General features: G+C 34.9%; 1 protein-coding gene and 1 pseudogene across 1 annotated transcript; both read right to left on the bottom strand.

The window, feature by feature from the left end:
* Positions 1-10,369: 10,369 nt before the first annotated feature.
* Positions 10,370-17,530, bottom strand: LOC115962259 (annotated as a pseudogene).
* Positions 17,531-19,095: 1,565 nt separating this feature from the next.
* On the bottom strand, positions 19,096-19,599 carry LOC115961457. Its single transcript, XM_031080438.1, has one exon. It carries the CDS (start codon positions 19,597-19,599, stop codon positions 19,096-19,098), a length of 504 nt encoding a protein of 167 aa, XP_030936298.1.
* Between the last annotated feature and the right edge of the window lie 2,464 nt (positions 19,600-22,063).

Genomic DNA, 22,063 nt, shown 5'->3' with positions numbered 1-22,063 from the left:
GTCGAGAGACAGATTCGATCAATCAAAAATCTGAAAAAATCAAATTTTTTAAAAACAAAGCAACTTAATGCAGAAACTCCTCAAAACATAATATTTCATGAATGAAATGCATGAGTATAAGATTAAAAATTTTTCAAATACACTTGAATTCAACCCAGATTTTCCAAAAACAAGTTTTTCAACCAATTTGTCTCCAAAACTCAAACATTAAAGGCATTTTGCATCAAAATCTAGGAACATGTAATCTTGGATGGCCACAACAAGATCACACACAATATATTGTACCAAGTTTAGTAAAGAGTAACTTGTGTAGTGTGTCCAACTAGCAAAAACTTGAAAAACATGTGAGGTGATATGTAAATAGAAATCAATCACAATTTCTACAAAATTCATCACATAGAATTTGAAAAAGACTATCACAAAAAGAGTTACATCATATAACTCCCACATCTCTTAGAAAACAAGCTTATAATAATGTAAGTTTCTTGATTTGCCTCATAATATATACACTAATTTTATTTAAGCAGAAACTTATTAAAAAGTCGGGATAATGTACACACCAATTTTATTTGATTGATTTAACATTAAGTCCTATAATGTACACACCAACTTTAACATTTAAGCCGAGGCTACACCTTATGTTCTTTTCGTGCATGTGCTACATTTTCTCGAGCACAAAATCTTACAATATGCACTAAGGTGTTCATGATAGGCTAGTAAACAGTGGTGAGATAGTTATTTATGCATTTCTCAAAAGGTACAAGTCCGACAGTCAAAGACATGTGATTTCAAGATCAAGACAAAGTGATCAAAAACTATAAATATCTCCCACATAACATGCACTGCAAAGCTCAAACTAGTAAAGTGCAATAAAAGAAGTTCATCCAAGCTAAATAAGGTACATAAACATGTTATGTAAAGATAATACGACTAATCCTTGACTATAAATCCAAAATGTAAAATACAAGACACAAAAAACTTTTTGGTAAAAAAAATTATGACCGAAAACAAAAAGCACATATTATTCTAAATGAATAATGCAAATGCAATGCATGACAGTGCTTAACTAAGCTATAGAGGGTACACATATAAGAAATATCAATTTCTTAATTAACCCATGAGTACGTGTACAAACTAGTATATACTCACATAAAATTAAAAATAGCTTAGTACTTGTATAACACATTCTATTCAAGTTTCTCCACAATGTCAAGCATGTTCTAAAACAAGAGAGAGATATCATAATTAGAGAATCTTTTCTCACCCATATAGAACGAGTTTTCGGCTTTGTAGGTGAAAATCCATGTAAAGTAGAGTATATTTGAGGGATTACACCAATCTTCTGAGAAAAACTGAAATCCTGCAAATTCCTTTTACAAGCCAACAAGCTCAATTTTTCAAAAGAATATTTGTATTCCTAACAGCAAATCTAGTTTCAGATTTTGATTTTTGTCTCAACAAAGAACAATTTGGTCTAATATGACCAACAACACCACAAAGGTGACAAGTAGGCACAAAAACAGATTTATTATACTCTCTAATAGTAGGTTTAGACTTAGGTTTAGAAACATTAGCGTCTACATCAGAACTTTTACCTTTGTCTAACCTAGCAAAATAAGCATTTTCTTTATTATTCCTCTTAAAAGGAGGGATATAAAATTTCTCAGTTTTAGGTTTAAGAGAAACAGAAACACTTCTGTTATCAACAGCAAGTTTAGTACTAGTCAAATTTTCAATTTTAACTTTAGATTCAACTAACTCTTGTTCCAAACTTTTCATCTTCTCATCTTGAGAGAAAATTTGATTTCTCAAAAATTCGTTCTTTTTATTAGATTCATCTAATCTAACAACCAATTCCTCTTTTTCAAGATTAGTCAATTTTAACTCTTCTTTGAATTTCTTAGCAATTTTCATAGATTTCAATGATTCCATACAAAGAGTTTCACAGGTATCAATAAAATCAACAGAAGCATGAGCAAAAACATGATCAGAAAAACACTTCAAATTATCCATGACAACAGGAGTCAAGGATCAGCTCTTAGATCAAAAGATCTAAAATAAAAGAGCTACCCGCTCTAATACCACTTGATAGTTTTTAAACCCCTTAAAACCACAATCAGATTAACCTAGTAAATTAGCAAAGTGATTATTTAGTCCAAATTTCAGATCTAGGTTAACACAAATATATTATATCAATGTATAGCAGTAGAAAATAAAAAACACAATAATATGATAGCCCAATAAAACCAAACCAGTAAAAAATCTATGGACGATTTAACCTAACTATTCTCAAGGTAAAAAGCAAATCCACTAGAAAGAATCGAAATTTTACAATAGCAACTTAGACCACTAACATCTTATTGCTACACCACTAACATCTTATTGCTACCCACCAGTAGAAATTTACTGACACGACCACGTGTAAGCTCGGAGACCACGGACTCCTTCTTTCTTTTGGCCTTTGCAAAACACAAACAGCCACGTTTGTAACTTTGAGATCCCACTCAAAGGTTTAACAACACAAACTCTCCTGTTTGTGACTCCAAGACCACCCTTGAAAGTTTAGATCATTAACACCTTTGACGACTAGAGAAGGTAGCAACTTCTACAACACCGGATCTTGAGATTCTTCAAGTAATAACATCAGTAGAAGATATAAGAGAGTTTTTTAGAAACAAAACCCTAAATACAAAAGAGACACACTCTTTTCTCTCTAAAAAGCCTTATAAAAACATGTTTAGGGTTTCCTTTATATACTAGGAGAAGTAGATCTGAAACCCTAATCCTTAATAGGTTTGAATTGCTGTTTGAGCCTAATTAAAATTTTGCAGATACGACTTTCAATCAATCGAGGCTGTCTTTCGATCAATTGAGCCTGACAGATTATGAAATCTTCTTCCTGCAACTTGTATGTTCTTGAATCTTGACTTGAATCACTTTGAGCATTGTCTAATAATACCTATAGACTCTAGGATCTATATCTAGACAAGTTTATGTTCATGATTTGCCAATTGTTCTAAACTTTTAGAACCTAACAAATACATAATTAAATAATGTTATCGATGAATTATAAGACTTTTGATGTAAATGTATATAACTTTATTTAGCTTGGATGGGAGAAAAAATAATGAAGGATGTATATAATAAATTTGTCTTAATTATTAGTAATGTGGAATTAAAAGTATCTAAGAAACATTAAAGTGTATGAATATTTATTTTTATTTTATTTTAAAGACAATTCAATAGTTATAATCAAGAAGAGAGAATTTGAATCCTAAATATTTTCGTTGAAAACACCAAAATCAATGTTACTACCAACCAATTGAGCTACAAGATCTTGGCGTGTTTGAATGTTTATTACATTAACTTAAGTCATGCAATTATAAATTGCATCCGTAAGTGAATTTGAAAAAGAATTTCTAAATTTACTATAGACTCTTTGTAAAATATGTATAGTTTATTAAAATTTTTAATAATATCAAAAATAGTAATTTTTTTTCTACTTCACTTCAACTCATCTGTCAAATGACTACCTGTGGGCCAAAACTATAATTATGATTTCTCTTCTTATTTTTCATCCTCCTTTCTCCTTAATAATTTTGGGGATTAAACCTAGATTGAAAATCACCATCCATTCCCATTTTCCATCTTTTTTTGTTTTTATTTGTACAAAACAAATGAAAATCTCAATCTTTCACCATTGTCCTCAAAGCCCCCCACCCCCTATATTTCATCCTCTCTAAAGCTCCACCAATTGAACAAACCCTAAAAGTGACTCCGCTTTTCTAGAGATATGGCGTCTATAAATGTGTGGTTGATAGCATTTCATAAGGCTTCAGGCGAGTCATCTAGAAGATTCTTCTGGTGGTCCAAGATTTTTAAAGCATAAGCTGTAAGAACATGAAAAATATCCAAAGAACCAATCCATAATTTTCGGTGATGCTAAATGTGTGATTGATAAGGAAATCAGAAGATTTAATTTTCAGGTGGTCGAAGATTTTTAAAGCATAATTTAGTCAAGTCCTTCTGTAAAGTGGGTCAGTCTGGTAATGTTTTTGGCTTTTTGCCTGGAGTGGTGATTATCATTTACTCTTTATTATATACTCACCATACACACAAATATGATTTCACAATTTTAACTGAGATCATAGTATGTATGGAGTGTGCAATAGTGTGTGTATTAAATTTTCCCATTTTCTTGCAGAGGTTGTGCCGTTGTAGTGGCCTTATAAATCTTTATTTTCTCTTTATTTTTTTTCTTAATCCTTTGTGCTCTTGTTTTCTTGTGTTATTTATCTTTTCTTGTGAAAGAAACACACAAGAAATTCATGACGATATTAAAGCAGTTTAACCCCAATATTAAAATACAACGGATTTATAAATTTATTGCCAATTAGACAATTATGTGATTGCAATTACCATGATTTAAATCACAACCACAGCAAGTACCAACTCTGTAAATAAAGTAATAAAACATTATAAACATACAAATTTGAAGACGAAGTGAAAAACTAATGGAGAACAACTCCAAAGAAGGCAATAATTCACCATGTCAAGGAAGGGAGAGGTGCATTGCTTCCCTTTCTCTCCAGAGGTTTCAATCATGGCTTCCTCATGTAGTGACCAAAACTTTAAGAAATGAAAAGAGGAGACTTCTCTTTCCCTTTTTTTTCCCTTCTACACAGTGGCAAAGCCATAAAAAAAAAATAAAAAAATAAAAAAAAATAAAAAAAATAAAAAAAAAAATAAAAAATAAAAAAATAAAAAAATTGGAGACCAAGCTAAATATCTTTGCCAAAAAAAAAGTCTTGACATGTTTAAAAATATGCAAATCATGGGTTCTAGCTAGTTAGCTCTACTAATAAACTCTCTGATAGTTGAATAAGAGATCTAGAGTTCAATTTCCTCCTACACCAAAAACTGATTGGTGTCTTGATCTAATAATAAAAAGTTATCTTCAGGAGCAGACGCCATAAGTTGAAACTATATATATATATATATATATGCAAATCAATTTAATAAAAATAGAATATAATTAAATTATGTATGATATACATTAAATACACTTTAATTTAATGAGCTATGTATGACATAAGAGTAATTAAAGGGAATTAAAAAAGTATTAGTCAACTATATAAATGCATTACATGTATCTAGGGAGCCATTATTAAAATTTAAGTCCAATTTTTTTTTTTTTTTTGGTTATACCAAAAATACAAAAGGGATGAAGCATTTTTGAAAAGTCAAGAGAGGTCATGACTACCTTGTCATTAGGTAAAAATTATTAAATTTGTTGTATGGGTGATTGTCTAACATTGCTTAAGAGAGTGTGTTGTGTGTTGTGTGTTGTGTGTAGTATAACTTGCTCTATCCTCCCTTAAAAGTTATCATGGCTTTTGAGTAGAGTTTATAATATGCCTTTGTGTTAGAACCTTTCTCCCTCTCCCTTATGCGTGTGTGTATTTGTTTCTAAAAAAAAAAGAATGACTAATTTTCTTACATTACTTAAGAGAGTATGTTGTGTATAGTATAACTTGCCCCACCTTCCTTTAAAAGTTACTATGACTTTTAAGTAGAGTTTGTGGTGTATCTTTGTATTAAAACCCATTTTTCTCTCTCTTGTGTGTGTGTGTATTTGTTTCTCAAAAACAAAAAAAAAAAAAACAAAAAATTTGTTGTATGTTTGTTTAGGTAGGAAATTATCAAATACTATAATAACGGAAAAAAATAATAATAAATAAATAAAGAATGTATATGTCCAAACAAACAAAAGAAATAAAGCATGTATATATTGAGAGAAAAAAACAATTAGTGAAATCTTTGTGATATATATATATATATATATATATTATTTATTTATTTATTTTTGTTTATTTATTTATTTTATTGATAATTTGATAGTTATAATGAAAAATAAAGGATTTGAACTCTAGATATCTCTCTAAAAAACACCAAGGGCACGTTTGGTAAACTGTAATAGGAATTGCATAGAAATAGAAATAGGTATTATAAGGAATCAAAAATGATATAATGTAATACTTATTAACTATTTATTTGTTTGGTGACAACACAATAATAGAACCCTGAAGACAATGAAATAAAAACATTTTAAATTAAACTTAAGATATATTTTTGGAAATATCATACTCATATAATTATATTTTCTAAAAAAAAATATTTTTTAATTTGAAAGAGAGATTAGTTATTTTTATGATTTTTTATTTTCATAATTTTTATATGCATGTGAAAAGTCTATTTATTTGGAAATATATTAATTTTAGAAATTAATACATCTACTAATGAATAGCTCTTACAACTCTTTTAAAAATGAATAGTTATTTCTCATTTTAAAAAATGACTATTCATAAGAAATGACTATTCCCTGTAATATAAACATAACCAAACTATCGAATACCTAAATTATAGAAATAACTATTATATTACAATACCTATTACAGTCTACCAAATATAACCCAAAAGATGTTACTACCAACCAATTGAGTTACAAAACTTGGCATGTTTTGAATGTTTATTACATTAACTTAAGTCATGCAATCATAAATTGCATCCACAAATGAATTTGAAAAAGAATGTCTAAATTTACTATTGACTTTATGTAAAATATGTATAATTTATTAAAAAATTAATAATATCAAAATAGTTTTTTTTCCCCCCTACTTCACTTCAACTCAAATTATCAAATGACTACTTGTGGTCCAAAATTATAAGGGCAAGATTTAGGTACAGTACTTAGGTGCTATTATTTAGGTTTCCCTCTTAAAATTATGGCACATGACTTTTTTCCTCATGAGATGGATGTGTGTTTTTTAATTAAATAGTCACATAGCAGAATTTTAAAAGAAGAACCTAAGGAATAATACCTAAGATATTGTACTAAAGTTTTGTCCAAATTATAATTACGATTTCTCTTCTTATTTTCCTTCCTCCTTTTTCCCTAATTTTGGGGATTAAACCCAGATTGAGAAACACTGTACATTCCCATTTTCCATCTTCTTTGTTTTTGTTTGTACCAAAAAAAAAAAAAAATCTCAATCTCTCACCATTTTCCTCCTACCCCCTACCACCTATTTTTTTATCCTCTCTAAAACTCCACCAATTGAACAACCCTAATTGACTCCACTTTTCTAGAGATATGGTGTCTATAAATGAAGATGGTGAATTGGATCAGAAAGTACGTTGAAATATTAAAATTTCAAAACTTAAATTAAAGTTAGAAATTTTGAGTGAACTATAAATACCTCTTTTAATCACACCAAATTTCTTTTAAAATAGTAAGGAAAGAACACGAGTGCACACTCACAATTGATGGGAAAAACTTACCACTCAATCAAGAATACAAATGACAAATCCCCTATACCACTTTTTGTATTCCACTTTATATTATATCAATCACAACTTGTCATGTATTTATTTAACTTTCCTTATAAAATAGCCAAAGTTTAAAATTTAAAATAATAATAATAATAATAATAAAACATGATAAGTTGTAATTGGTAGAATATAAAACGAAATACAAAAGGTAGTATAGAAGATTTTATATTCCTCATAATAAAGAATAGAAACGGTCACTGCTCTAAAGAATCTACCTAGCTATAAGATACATATATAGCAAGAAACTTGGAAGTTATTGAAATCCACCAAAATATAGTTTAACATAAAAGAAATTCTTCTTCTCACAAATCAATTGCTGAATAATTCAAAATAACAGTCGCACTTTTCTGATTTGCGTCCACACATGAGGTAGGACTTATATATAGGACCCACTTGGAACAATCTTCTAAAAATAAGTAATGACACATTTCTAAAGAGTAAAATATTGAATAAAAATTAGTGACTTGACCAAATGCTCAAAACACACCTAACAGAACTCATTAACAAGACTTTGGAATTGGAAAATATACTTTAGAAAGCAAATAGACATAACTAAAAGTAAGATAAGTCAAATTCGTTTTTTTTTTTTTTTCAATTGTATTCTTCCAATCCAAACAGTCCGTAAATGTTGTGTGAATACATATAAACTTTCTTTTATTATTCACAACTTGAAATAGGAAAACTTTTCAAGTGTTTTCTTGAAGGTAAAAACATATACTCACCACACTGCTTTCTATGTCGGGTTGTTATTACATACTTCGGGAGTATTCTTCATCCTCTCACATATAGAGTAGGCTCTACACGTGAGACCTACCATGGAGCCTATCCCTCTATAAGAAAGAGGGACAATGCTCCAGGAGCATACAATAAATTTCCCTCTATGTCATCATTGTCATGGTAGGGCGGTAGGTCACTTGTGATAGTAAGCAAGATATTGGAATTGTTAGGAACATATTTATGAGAAATATGCTATCATTTTTCTTTTCTTTTCTATTATATTCTTTTTAATTTTTTTTAAGACAGGCCAAATACTATTGAGTATTGCAGACGTTAATTAACTTAAAACCTATAAAACTCACTCATCAAAGGAGGAAAAAAAAACATTCTTTAATAAATATATCCTCCAAAGTGAAAGGAAAGCGGAAAAGAAAACTTTGGCTACAATTTCGGATAGATGTTAAACTTCATATATATATATATATATATATATATATGAATTGGAGTGTAACTCTAAACAATGTTACACCACCTAATATTTTTTAATTAGATGTGAATTTCGATAAATCCACCATTGAATTACATTATTTTTGTATATTCTTCGTACTTACAAAATTTAAAGATGATCAAATATCAATAATCATGTCATCAATCAATAATTTAAATTCAAGTTTTTGTAGTTTAAAATAATCCATAAAATATGAGTTTATGGATCAAATGGTAAATTACATTCGATTGACATGAAAATTCACATGCATGTTGAAAAAATATAGAATATGTAATTCAACAGTTATATTTTCAAAATATAAATTCAATAACAAGTTATTGAGTGGTGTAATATTACTTAGTTACATCATGTGTAACTTGAACCCAACTCAATATGTGTGTGTGTGTATATATACACATATAAGGTTAAGTTGAAGTTATACATGGTATTACTCCACAAGAGTTATTACACTATAGATCTCTTAGAGATCTATCGGTTAAAAAAAATAGCATTACCCATATTATCATTAAATACTTACCTAATTAATAGTATATTATTATTACCACTGCGCACCCTTAGCGCGATAGTCACTCCACAAGTATTGAGTACTTGTGAGGTGTGGAGAGTAAAGGCTGGAGTTTAAGTCTTTATGAAGGAGATTCATACACATATACACTTAGATTATTTTGAAAAATAATTTTTATCTTGTATAAAAAAAATAGTATATTATCATCTCTCTCCTCATTAAATACTTCATGAGTCTCTAAACTCTAAAGTCTTTCACTATAATCCCCTATTTTTTGGCAATTCCTCACTTGATTCTACTCTCTCCCATTTTCTATGCTTTATTTCAATCATCGTAACCTTGAGAGAGAGAGAGAGAACAAACAAACCTCCTATTAAACTGTTAAAGATATAAATGAAAAAATAAAGCACCGGCATGGCAGCATGTTCTTTTAAATCTCTGTGAAATCCTATTACATCCAATTTCATTCTATGATTTGGCATTGGGAGTGCTACAAAATTTTCAACAACCAAAAAGAGATAATTTTGCACAACAGCGTGGTTTCTATGGGCCATCAAAGATCAAAATAAATTTGAGTGAAGAGAATTGAACTGATTGTTACCAAGGTAGTGCAGACTGCAAAAGGCTGCCTGTTATACTTTGGAGTTCTTTGGATTACTTCTGCCATCAATTCTAAAATTCCAAATTTGGCTGGACTTGTTAATAGAAAAATAAAAGACTTTGGTTTTGGGTAGAACCTTTAAAGCTTTGATTATGTAAAATTTGATGTAAATGAATCTGCAAAATAGTTATAAAATATAGAAAATAATGAGGAGGGATTGTGGTTTTGTTGGCCATCTCCTTTTGTTAATTGATAATAAAATATTTAAAAAAAAAAAAAAAAACCAACAGAATCCAAGTCTAAGTCTAACAGATGATATATATAGTAGTCTTCTTCTAAAAAAAAAAAAAAAGATGATGATGATATAGTAGTCGTTTAGCACTTTAGCCCATCCTTGTTTGTATCACCGGATACACTCATCTTTGTATTCATAGTTATTGGTGTAGATTTGGCAAAAAGAAATTCTCTTTTAAGTTTTAACATGTAAATGCAATAAATAAGGGAGAGAGGAAAAAGACACCAAAATTAATTAAGCAAGCTCATGTGTAAAGTATTATTTTTAAGCATTAGATCTCTAGGAGATCTATTGTGTAAAAAAGGTGTAACTCTTGTGGAGTTACACCTTACATGTAAATAATTAATGCCATCAATCTTTATTTAGGGGAATGGACTGAATAAGTAATGAAAATAGACGATCCTTAGTTTCATGGTTCTCAATAACATGTCCATCTATGTGCTGGTATATGCATTGGGCCACCCTTGCAAGGTTCAATGCAATTTCAATAAATAATTGATGGGAAATGCTAATGAATGCCCTTATTGAAGGGAGAACTTGCAACTCAGTCTTCATTCAGCTTATTCCATGTTGCATAAATCAAATACCTTACATACTCACGGGTGTCTTCTTCACTTGCACTAGTTTCATTCATGTAACATTGGATTGCTTTTGGGACATCACCTCGTTTTAACTCATAATGAGTTTTCATATATATAAAAATTAATGTTAGCCTATTTTAACGCAAAGTATCCGAAAGATTCATGATGAAACTCTTAAGATTGTGTAGTTTGTGAACAAGGATCTTTGTGAAATTAATGGATAATCCATTTCATGGTATGAATTTTATTTCTCCCAAATTGTTTGCCTTCTATTCCATTTTAAGATATCAGAACATATAATCCTCTATGAAAAGTCAATAAAAAAATTCCTAACTTACCCTTTAAAAAAAAAAATCAACATTCATCCTTTTTCTGAAGTTTAAATTAATAAAGTTAGTTTTGAAAATTTGTGCATTTTAAATTAAAAGTTATATGGTGTCTTCTTAAAAAGTTAGTGTAAGGACACGATTCCTGCGCGGCCCAGTGACATTTTTGGGTTCATGCGGGAGAGATCCCTCACAATACGATTTGTAGAGAGTGGGCTTGAAAAGCTTGGGCTTGGTCACGGGGCGATGGTCCGGTCTGGATTTCAGAAAGATCCCTGTGGAAAATGGACTGGGCCTAAACGTTTAAAGCCCCGCCATGCTGCCACTTCTGAGAATGGGCTCCTCGGACTTGATCCGAGGACCCTTGTGATCCTTTCCGGTTATCCAACGGAGGACCTTCTCTGTCCTGTGCATGGATCGTTCCGGCGATCTTATTCATGAAGTCTTTCTTTTTTCTCCCCCCTCCACTGGATTCACTTACTTCTCCTTTTATACTAGCGTGCATTCGATGTCCTTCGTCCACGTGTAGGGTCAGTCTTTACAAATACTGACATTGGTCCCATCAGTCTAATCCCGGAATTGTTGGGGATGACTTGATAAAGCTGCAGAGTACGGTTCTGTCAGGCATTGGGCCTTATCCAGAAGGGTATTTAGGGTAATCGCCCCAAGGTATTTTGGATTTCCTTACGAATTTATCCCTTTATTCTGGGCGGATTATGGGCCTGCCGAGGACTAGACTGTCCTCGGCTGCCTCCCAAAATTGGTCTGTGCTCTGCGTCATGGAGTTTGGGCCACAGTTCTCCTCGGATTGGGCCCTCGGACTCTCTAAGGGCAAATGGGCCTGGTCCACGAATTGTTGGGCCCCACAATAGCCCCTCAAAACCCTTCTATCCGAATTCCGGATTGGAAAGGAGGGTTTTGGCAAACCCGGGCCCTTAATATGGCCCATTTAGCTTGATCCCGCATTTATGTGAGCGGTTTCCCAGGAAGTTAGGCGGTTTTTGAGGGATTCCTTTTAATCCGCTCGGAATCTGCTCCTGCCGCTTGGATGTCCCAGACGCGCCCTTAATGAATTCCCCTTAACGAGGCTCATTTATATCCGGCGGCTCATTTGATAAGGTGGAGAAGTGGAACGGACGCCTCTTTTTTCTTCAGATTCTTTGGGAAGGTTGAATGCATTTAATGCCATCCGTTCTGCTCTTCCTATAAGAAGGCAAGCAGGAGGCCATCACTTTCGTACTAACTCCCTTCTATTCTTCTGAGATCGCAACAAATGATGAAGAAATCATGCCCCTCCTCTAGACACCATATTCTGATAAAGCTTGAAATGGCTCAATCAGGGCAAGGGTGGCGCAGACTTAAGATCCGTCCCGCCTCTCTTTTAGCCAAAATCCGAAGCAGGGGCTCACCACGCCGAACTCTTGGCGTGACTGAGTCGAGAATACCCAATATCAGCACCACCCGGCTCCTCACGAGCGTACCTAATATGGCACCAACGTGTTAGGAGTCAGGGCTGAGGCAGGGGCTAAGTGCTTCTGCTTCTCCCTCTTTTGCTCCTTGGTGCCCTCCTCCACCTTCCTCTTATAGTCTTCCCAGCACCAGTTCCGCCTTGGTGCCTTCTCTTTTCCCTCTTTTGCTCCTTTTCTTTCTTTTCATCTCTTCTCTCTTCTTCTCTTCCTTCTTTACTCATGTCCTCCATCTTCCTCATTCATCTCCTCCATCTTCTTCATTGATTTCTTCCTTACTTTTTCCTTCTCCTTCAATTCTTCTTCCTTCTCCTTCGATTCCTTTCCCTTGTTCTTCATCCTTTTCCGAAGAAGGTTCTTATCATGATATGAGCAATATTGAGGCAGAGACTGAAGAGACCTTGAAGATGAGTTTAAAAGAAGCCTGACTGCTTACTTCTCTGTACTGCGAATGTTATCGTTGTTTCAGCAGTCCTCCTTTTGTATAGGCTTGTTTGAGCCCTTTTTTGTACATTGTAATAATCTCTTATATTAATAAAAGTGTTTATTATTTCATTTTGCATATTCCGTTTATATTTTTGTATATTGGTAAATGCTGCTCGGCTTAATGAGAAAGTATCTAAACCGATGACAACTAAGACCAAAATACTTGATAATAAAAAGATGTTGCCATAACTCTAATATAAGTGTTTGGCCCAATAAGGCCGACCAGTGAAAAGTAATGATTACCCATGCTGGCCGAGGAGAGAACTGGAGGCTTGATGCCGTGTTTGGGTCCGAGGACCATACAAGGCCTTGATTCTATCCAAAACTCGTAATAATAATAATTTTTATACTTGGTTTCCCCATAGGCTTGAGTCCGAGGACCATGCAAGGCCTTGGTTCAGTCCATAACTTGTAATAATAATAGTTTTATACTTGGTTTCCCCATAGGCTTGAGTCCGAGGACCATGCAAGGCCTTGGTTCAGTCCATAACTTGTAATAATAATAGTTTTTATACTTGGTTTCCCCATAGGCTTGAGTCCGAGGACCATGCAAGGCCTTGGTTCAGTCCATAACTTGTAATAATAATAGTTTTATACTTGGTTTCCCCATAGGCTTGAGTCCGAGGACCATGCAAGGCCTTGGTTCTGTCCATAACTTGTAATAATAATAGTTTTATACTTGGTTTCCCCATAGGCTTGAGTCCGAGGACCATGCAAGGCCTTGGTTCAGTCCATAACTTGTAATAATAATAGTTTTATACTTGGTTTCCCCATAGGCTTGAGTCCGAGGACCATGCAAGGCCTTGGTTCTGTTTTATTCCCTCTCCTTAGGTATCCCGTACGCGGCCGGGCAGGAGGTTGTCCTCGGCATTAGTTATTACCCGGCGTGGGCCGTAGTCCGTGGGCCATCATGTAGCAAGGGCATGGGCCGCGAATTTACTAGGCCCACAGATCAGGAGATATTTCCATAGTCTTTGGCCACGCGGTGCTTTTGGGTGTCCCGATGTTCGAGGTGCACCTCCACGAGGCTCCTTTAGTCTTGTCGTTGCAGAGGTTTGTTGGAAGTCGAGCTGGAGACGTTTTGTCTGTAGCGTTCCTTGGGAAGCTGCGCTAATTAAATGCCACCACCCTATCTCCTCAAATAAATAAGAGAGCAAGTTTCTTTGCCTAGGCACCAGCTCCTTAGTCTCCTCCTTCAGTTTCCTCCCGCAGTAAGTCATGTTTGAGACGAGGGTCGGGGAAGAAAAACTCTCTCCGCCGCAAAGGCGCCACGTTCTCCTCAGGCTCAGAAGAGTGATATACGGGCAACGAAGGCATAGATTCAAAGACATATTCCCTTATGACAGAGGGGAGAGGGTGTTTCCCACGCTTTTAGTCAAAATCCGAAGCAGGTTCTGGCCATGCCAGACTTTTGGTATGTCCGAAGAAGGAATTTCCACCATCAGCACTGTCTACCTTGTAGCCGGCAAATTTCTGCGGGGGCTTCCCAACTTCCGGCTCCCTGCATCTTCTTTGTAGATGGTGTTAGCCTGAGGTCAGGTTCTTTTGCTGCCTGAGTTTCGGGCACGTGAAAGCGTTGAGGATGAAACGAGGTCTTGAGGCAGTAGCCAACCTCTCCTCTGTGCTACCTGCATCCTCCCCACAGACGACGCCAATTGTAAGGACACGATTCCTGCGCGGCCCAGTGACATTTTTGGGTTCACGCGGGAGAGATCCCTCACAATACGATTTGTAGAGAGTGGGCTTGAAAAGCTTGGGCTTGGTCACGGGGCGATGGTCCGGTTTGGATTTCAGAAAGATCCCTGTGGAAAATGGACTGGGCCTAAACGTTTAAAGCCTCGCCATGCTGCCACTTCTGAGAATGGGCTCCTCAGACTTGATCCGAGGACCCTTGTGATCCTTTCCGGCTGTCCAACGGAGGACCTTCTCTGTCCTGTGCATGGATCGTTCCGGCGATCTTATTCATGAAGTCTTTCTTTTTTCTCCCCCCTCCACTGGATTCACTTACTTCTCCTTTTATACTAGCGTGCATTCGATGTCCTTCGTCCACGTGTAGGGTCAGTCTTTACAAATACTGATATTGGTCCCATCAGTCTAATCCCGGAATTGTTGGGGATGACTTGATAAAGCTGCAGAGTACGGTTCTGTCAGGCGTTGGGCCTTATCCAGAAGGGTATTTAGGGTAATCGCCCTAAGGTATTTTGGATTTCCTTACGAATTTATCCCTTTATTCTGGGCGGATTATGGGCCTGCCGAGGACTAGACTGTCCTCGCTGCCTCCCAAAATTGGTCTGTGCTCTGCGTCATGGAGCTTGGGCCACAGTTCTCCTCGGATTGGGCCCTCGGACTCTCTAAGGGCAAATGGGCCTGGTCCACGAATTGTTGGGCCCCACAGTTAGATTTTCTAAAAATGACTAATAATGTAGAAGGGGGGTAGTACTACTATTAGTGTATATAGTATATACTATACCAAGTTATTTAAATTTTAAATAATGTGGTATTGGATACACTTTTCTGTTTATAATATTTAATCTAAGATAGGAAATTGATTCATTTGAAAGTTTACATACCTTAGATGTTCCAAGAACATCTACAAGTCATAAAATCATTGATGACCAACGAATTATGATTGGATACTCTTCCAAGCAATCCAAGGCTTCCATTGTTATTGGATTTGTGACAAAAAAAATAAGCATGCACCAATATAGTTGGAGCTGAGCTGGAAATCCATGCATTCTCAATGTATTCTTGAAGGCTCGGTGTATATCCATTATAGTACCACTTTGCCTCCATCAAATAAGATCTACATAAATCTGCCCGCTGAAAAATTTATAGTGGAACAATGAATTAAAGGTAGTAGTATAATACAATGTATTGAAGAAGAAAATGTTGAGGATTAATATTAATCAATTTAAAATTCAAGTCCATACCGCTTTTTTGAGTTATCTAATGATGTGGAATCTTTGTTCCTCAAGGGTATCAAACGCCATTTTTAACTGAATTGTGAAGAGCAAGGAAGTATAATTTCATATAATTAGGGAGTTGATCCATTGCATTGATATCCCATCTAAAATCACAAAATGTATCCATAAGTCTATATGTCAAGAAAGCTTTGAAGCAATTGAGGCATAGTGTCATTAATACCAATAATTATATTATACGTCTGACGTATGCTTCATTCCTCTCACAACATGTGAAACTCATAATTGTGGTACCCACATATTGTGAAAGGAATGATGTATATATCGGATACATGAAATGTCTTCTTCATTATTACAAACCTCTCAATAGCATCCGTGAAAAGCTCAAATTCATCCAAAGTGCCATACACATTACAAACATCATGTATTGTCGTTATCAGTGAATTGACCTTTGTTAACATTCTCCTACAATATCCAAACTGGGGCTGAAATATTTTTCCCGTTGTCCAAAAGAAATTCTCCATCAACCTATCCCTCGCAAAGCTCAACTTCTCGGCATGGGCTATGCTCTTCCACCACCTTTGTATGAATCAAAGAAGAATATATGAGTGTTTGAATGATAGTAGTTACTGCACTTTGTCACCTTTCAAATTAGGCAAATCAAAAAATAGCTTAAATAGTTAAGAAATAACTTATTTGATATTTATTTTCTCATGATGCTATGAGATTGAATTTTACCTTGACACTTGTTTTAGATCGAATTGATGGGCTGCTTGTACCATGTTGAAATCCAATTCTGCAAGCTCAAGCAAGATAGGGTACATGTCTTTTCTGGTTTTGTATATGTCAATGAATCATCTTGCTTCCAACCTAAGCATCCTCCAATGCAGTGGGAGCTCCAAGGAATGGTTTATTATAGCAGCAAGATTTTTATCTTTATTTTGGTTGATATATTCTTCTAGATGTTTTGTTGAGATATCTTTTGCTTCTTCCAAGATATTTTCACCTTCTATCGAAAGGAATGAAGCTTCTTACAGTGATAGCATACCTTTGGCATCTTCACAAAGGCATGCCTTGAAACTCCCTCTCTCATCCTTAAAACTATTGAAGACGTCTGCAATAAGCAACACTAGGAGTGTTAGCATAAATGACAGGTTCGGCATAAGGTAAAACTTCAGTCTATAAATTAGGAATTTCCTAATTAAATTTAATAAGTTACATTGATCAATTCAATGCCACCAATGTTATATTTTTCAAGTATAATTAAATCCAACATCATGATTTATTAGTTAATGCAATCATACGGTTCAATTTAATGAAGAACTAAATTGTAGTACTTAGAGAACTGTATCCAAGTGTCAATATCCAATTGTGATTTTTTTCTTTTTCTTTTTTTCTTTTTTTTTTTGGGTTCCATAAATACCTTGAGAGACACTATATCAATGTTGTCTTAGGAGTCTAAATTTTAGAGCTGTGGCATACAAATTCTACGCCTTCCATGTATCACCATAATGATCATTATTGTATAGACCATCAAATATTCTTTTCATTTCTTCCTCAAAGTGATAAGATAATCCCTAGTCTTTGCAAGATTTCCATCAGCTCGAGTTGCTCAAAAGGATCCACCACTTTGTGAAGCATCATCATCAATTTAGAATAAGTTTGTTTTTAAGTGGGCGAGACAAAAATATGGTAGCCCATTTTTAGCGAAGTGTGGTCTGTCCGGTAATGTTTCTGGCTCTTATCCTGTGCAGCTTGTTAATTGTGGGTGACCTTTATAACTCTTATAACTGTCTTTTTGTTTATTTTTTCTGTGTTATTTTATCTTTTCTTGTGAAAGAAATACACATGAAATTCATGACAATATTAAAATAACATATATTGAAAGGGCCAATTTTAACACCCATTTAAATCGCAACCGCAGCAAGTACCAACTCTTTAAACAAAGTGATAAAATAATATAGACATACAAATTTGATGACGAAATGAAAAACTAATAAAGAATAAATCCAAAGAAGACAATCTACTATGTCAAGGAAGGGAGAGGTGCAATGTTTCTCTTTCTCTCTTGAGATTTCGATCATGGTTTCCTCATGTTGTGATTAAAACTTTAGGGTCCGTTTGGTTAGAGGGGTGGAAAAATAGGAGGATAAAAAATTGTAGAAGGATGAAAAAGCAAGAGGATAAAAAAGATTTTAATTTCCCTCCTTCTTGTTTAGCTGGAAGTAGAAAAGTGGAGAGATGGAAAAAATGAGTTTGTATAAATTTACACATATACTCTTGTTAAAAAATTATGCCCAATTAAAATTAAAAAAGTGATAAACAACCAAAAAAAAATTAATCACCTAAATTTATTAAAAAATAAAAATTATATCCAAACAAAAATCACATCTAAACCAAAAAAAAAAACAAAAAAAAAAAAAAAGAGAGAGAAAGAGAGCAACGTGGACAAAGCCTATGTGCAACTGCACATGGGCATTTTCGTCCAAAAATGATGCACAATTTCTCCCCTTCAGTTTTCTCTCTATTTTGGAGAGAACTTTTTGGTGTGCCCAGAGAGAAAACATCTGGGCCCCGTCATTTATTTTCCCACACAACCAAACACACTCCAAAAAAGTTTCCCTTCCCATTTTCTCTCCAAAGTTTTCCATTCACCTTATTTCATCTCCAAACAAATACACCCTTAAGAAATGAAAAGAGATCACTTCCCCTTCCCTTTTTTCCCTTCTACACTCTTTAAGTCAAGGCGTTGCACATCATGTGTTAGTGGGGCAACATGCTTCAAAAATGAAATTTTGAACTTGCTTGGCATGTGTCCAATTTTGCTCCTTTAGTCATGTATTTTGTTAAATAAAAAAAATTTGTGCCATTTTCTGTATCTCACTTTATATCCTCCAATCATAACTTTCCATATATTTGATTTATTTTCTATTTTAAACTTTAATGATTTTTATAAGGAAAGAAAAGTATATGTGGCAAATTGTTATTGATGGAGTATAAAATGGAATGCAAAAAATAAGACAGAGAAAAGAAAAAAAAAGAAAAAAAAAAAGACAGGGAATTTTTTTTTTGGTTAGCGTTGCCTATCTAGTTGTCCTACCTTGTTATATTTGAACCTTTTTTTTTTTAATAGAAGATGTTATATTTGAACTGAGTGGTTCTAGAACCACAACTTTGCCACAACTATGACATGACAGATTGTAAATGGTTATCTATTCTTTTTTTTTTTCTTTTTTCTTTTTGATGTGAATACTGCACTTATATTAAACTTCAAACCAAAAAAGATACATCATGGATTCAAGCTTGCTCAAGAAAGCAAGGACTAGCTTCCATCCAAGGTTCATAATCAACAATGCCTAAAGCATGTTTTGCTAACAAATGAGCTAGACTATTACCCTGTCTTTTAATGTGAGAAAAATCAACCTTGTAGCAAGACCCACAAGCCATTAAAACCCCTCTGGCTATAGATTCCACAGCAGCAGGTGGATTAGATAGACCACTTAAAACATTAAACAGCACCAGTGAATCACCTTCCAATGTAAAGTCGTAGACACCAACCTCCCTAGCAAACTGCACTCCTTCCTCCCATGCCTTCATCTCAACTTCCAGTGGACCCAACAGAGCATTAATCTTCTTGCTTATTGTAGCTACCACCTGACCATGCGAGTCACGAATTAAAACCCCAACTCCAGCTGATTTATGTGCCGCAAAAACCGCTCCATCCACATTGACTTTATACCGTGTAGCAGACGAAGGAACCCAGGCCACCACACGGTTACAATCAAGGCTTGGAAAACCCATGTTAGTTTCATTAAATTCCTAAAGATATTGCATCGCCGAGTGGACTAACTCCTTCCCATTTTTCTTCCTACCACCGTGTCTAACTTCATTCCGATTGTGCCAAATCGCCCAAGCAATCATCACCACCGCTTTGTCTGAATCCTCATCCGAGTTCTTAGACATCAGTAACAGCCACAACATATCTTGAAAAGACCTAATCATGTTCTGCTCAAAGCTAAAATGGAGCTTCGAATTCTACCACACTTCCTGAGCTCGAAGACACGACCACAGCAGGTGTCCCTCCAATTCAGCTTCTACATTGCACCCATCACACCGATCATCGTGTATCACTCCACGCTTCACCAGGTTCACTTTCATTGGCAAAATTCCTTTGACAACTTTCCATGCAAAATGACGGACTTTATGAGGAATTTCCAAGCGCCACAATTGCCTCCAAAACTTACGGATTCTGCCATTATCTGAACTTGATCCACTCCGTTCAGTCCTTGCTTGATCCATCGCTAACTTGTAAGCACTGCGCACACTAAACACACCATTAGAAGTAAGAGCCCAAATCAGCTTGTCCTCCGGTAGCTGTAAGCTTATGGGAATGCTTTTAATCAACTCCGCTTCATAAGGTAGAAACACTGCATCCAAAGCTCCACCCTTCCAACCAACCACATCCGGATCAATAAAATCACTGACCCTTGTATCTTCATGTAGGAAAAGCTTTGGTGAGACCACTTTGTGTGTTGACGTGGACGGAAGCCACCTATCCCCCCAAACTCGAATAGATTCACCATTCCCCACAGACCACCTAAGACCTTACTGCACAATAGATTGAGCCGCCATAATACTCCTCCAAGCATACAAAGGATTATGACCAACAGAGGCATGAACAAAATCAGTTTGGGGAAAGTATCTAGCTTTGTAAACTCGGTACATTAGGGAATCCTTCTTTGTTTGCAACAACCAGCCCTGTTTAGCAAGCAAAGCAAGATTGAATTGTTTCAACTCTCGAAAACCCATACCACCCTCTTCTTTAGGCTCACAAAGTTTTTCCTAACTAAGCCAAGCCATTTTCCTCTCATCTCGCTTTTGACCCCACCAGAAATTCCAGATCATACTAGTCATCTCATCACATAGAGAGTCAGGAATTTTAAAGCAACTTATAGTGTAAGTAGGGATAGCCTGAGCAACAGCCTTAATGACCACTTCTTTGCCCGCCTTTGAAAGTAGCTTTTCTTTCCACCCAGCTAACTTTTTCCTCAACTTCTCCTTTATATCATTAAAGGAATTCCTTTTACTCCTCCCCACCAACGAAGGTAACCCCAGATATGCACTAATTTTTTCTACCACTTATAATCGGCCACATCACAACCGTGGCAAAGTTGTGATAAAAAAAATTTGTGGTACTAGATTTTCTCATCTGAACTAGATGACCGATCCAGTTATTGTTCATTTTGGGTTTAATGTTATGTTATATCCTTCCCTTGTATTTGGAAATAGCTAGATTGGCCCACTAACCTTCTCTTTGGTTCGTGTGGCATGGGCCCCTTCTTGGGCTCCTTTGGGTCCATTTGTTGAAGAAATTTTCTGGGCTTCTAACATATGATGTGTAGTGAAGATTTCAGCTCCTTTTGGACTAGGCCAAGTGATGAAACTTGTTGGCTTTTGTCACCCATGTCGTGTACTGAAAATGGTGGGCCTTTGTTGGGTTTGGTGGCCCATGTCATGGAGTGAAGGAAATAGGTTTTTTGTTAGGCTTGGCATGCCCAAATAGTATAGTGAAGTGTGGATTTGGAATTGGTTAGATTGGCCCAACCCATGCGGTGTCGGGTAGGTTTAAAGGAGTACATTTGTTTCTACTTATTTTCGGTCCCTTTAGCTGACTAAGCGGGTGTCTCTCAATGGGATTTTGGCATGTGGCAATTATAAAAGAAAAAATAAATAAAACCTCAACTGCGCTCTCCTACATCTACCTAGAAATAGAATCAGAAATGATCTATACTATTATTTAAGGGGATTTTCCTGTTTGGGATCCTTATTTTTTTGGTTCAAAAATGCCCTTACACTCCTATGTTTAAGTAGAAACATAATTAAAGGATAGTCTAGTAAAAATACAACTCAAACTCCCACTAAAATATTGCCTTAAAAATAGGATCACTCTCCTGTTGATTTTCGAATTGCTTTATCCACTTATAAATTCTAAATGCATAATATTAATGAGAAAACGTGTAAAACTTAAATTAGAATGAATGAAAAATTATAACACTAAAAAAAAAAAACCTCATCACACGCGCGAAGTGTGTGTGATGGGGCTAGTATATATTTACCAATGTAAAGATCTTTATATCTTATCATTGGTAAATTATTAATTGTGTTGTATGTTTGTTTAGTTAGGAAAATATTGATCCTCAAAAAAAAAGTTAGAAAATATCAAATACTATAACAACCAGAAAAAAAAAAAAAAAAAATGTATATG

Source organism: Quercus lobata, chromosome 9 (assembly GCF_001633185.2).
Source record: "Quercus lobata isolate SW786 chromosome 9, ValleyOak3.0 Primary Assembly, whole genome shotgun sequence".
NCBI lineage: Eukaryota > Viridiplantae > Streptophyta > Magnoliopsida > Fagales > Fagaceae > Quercus > Quercus lobata.
This window is presented reverse-complemented; position numbering and strand designations above follow the sequence as displayed.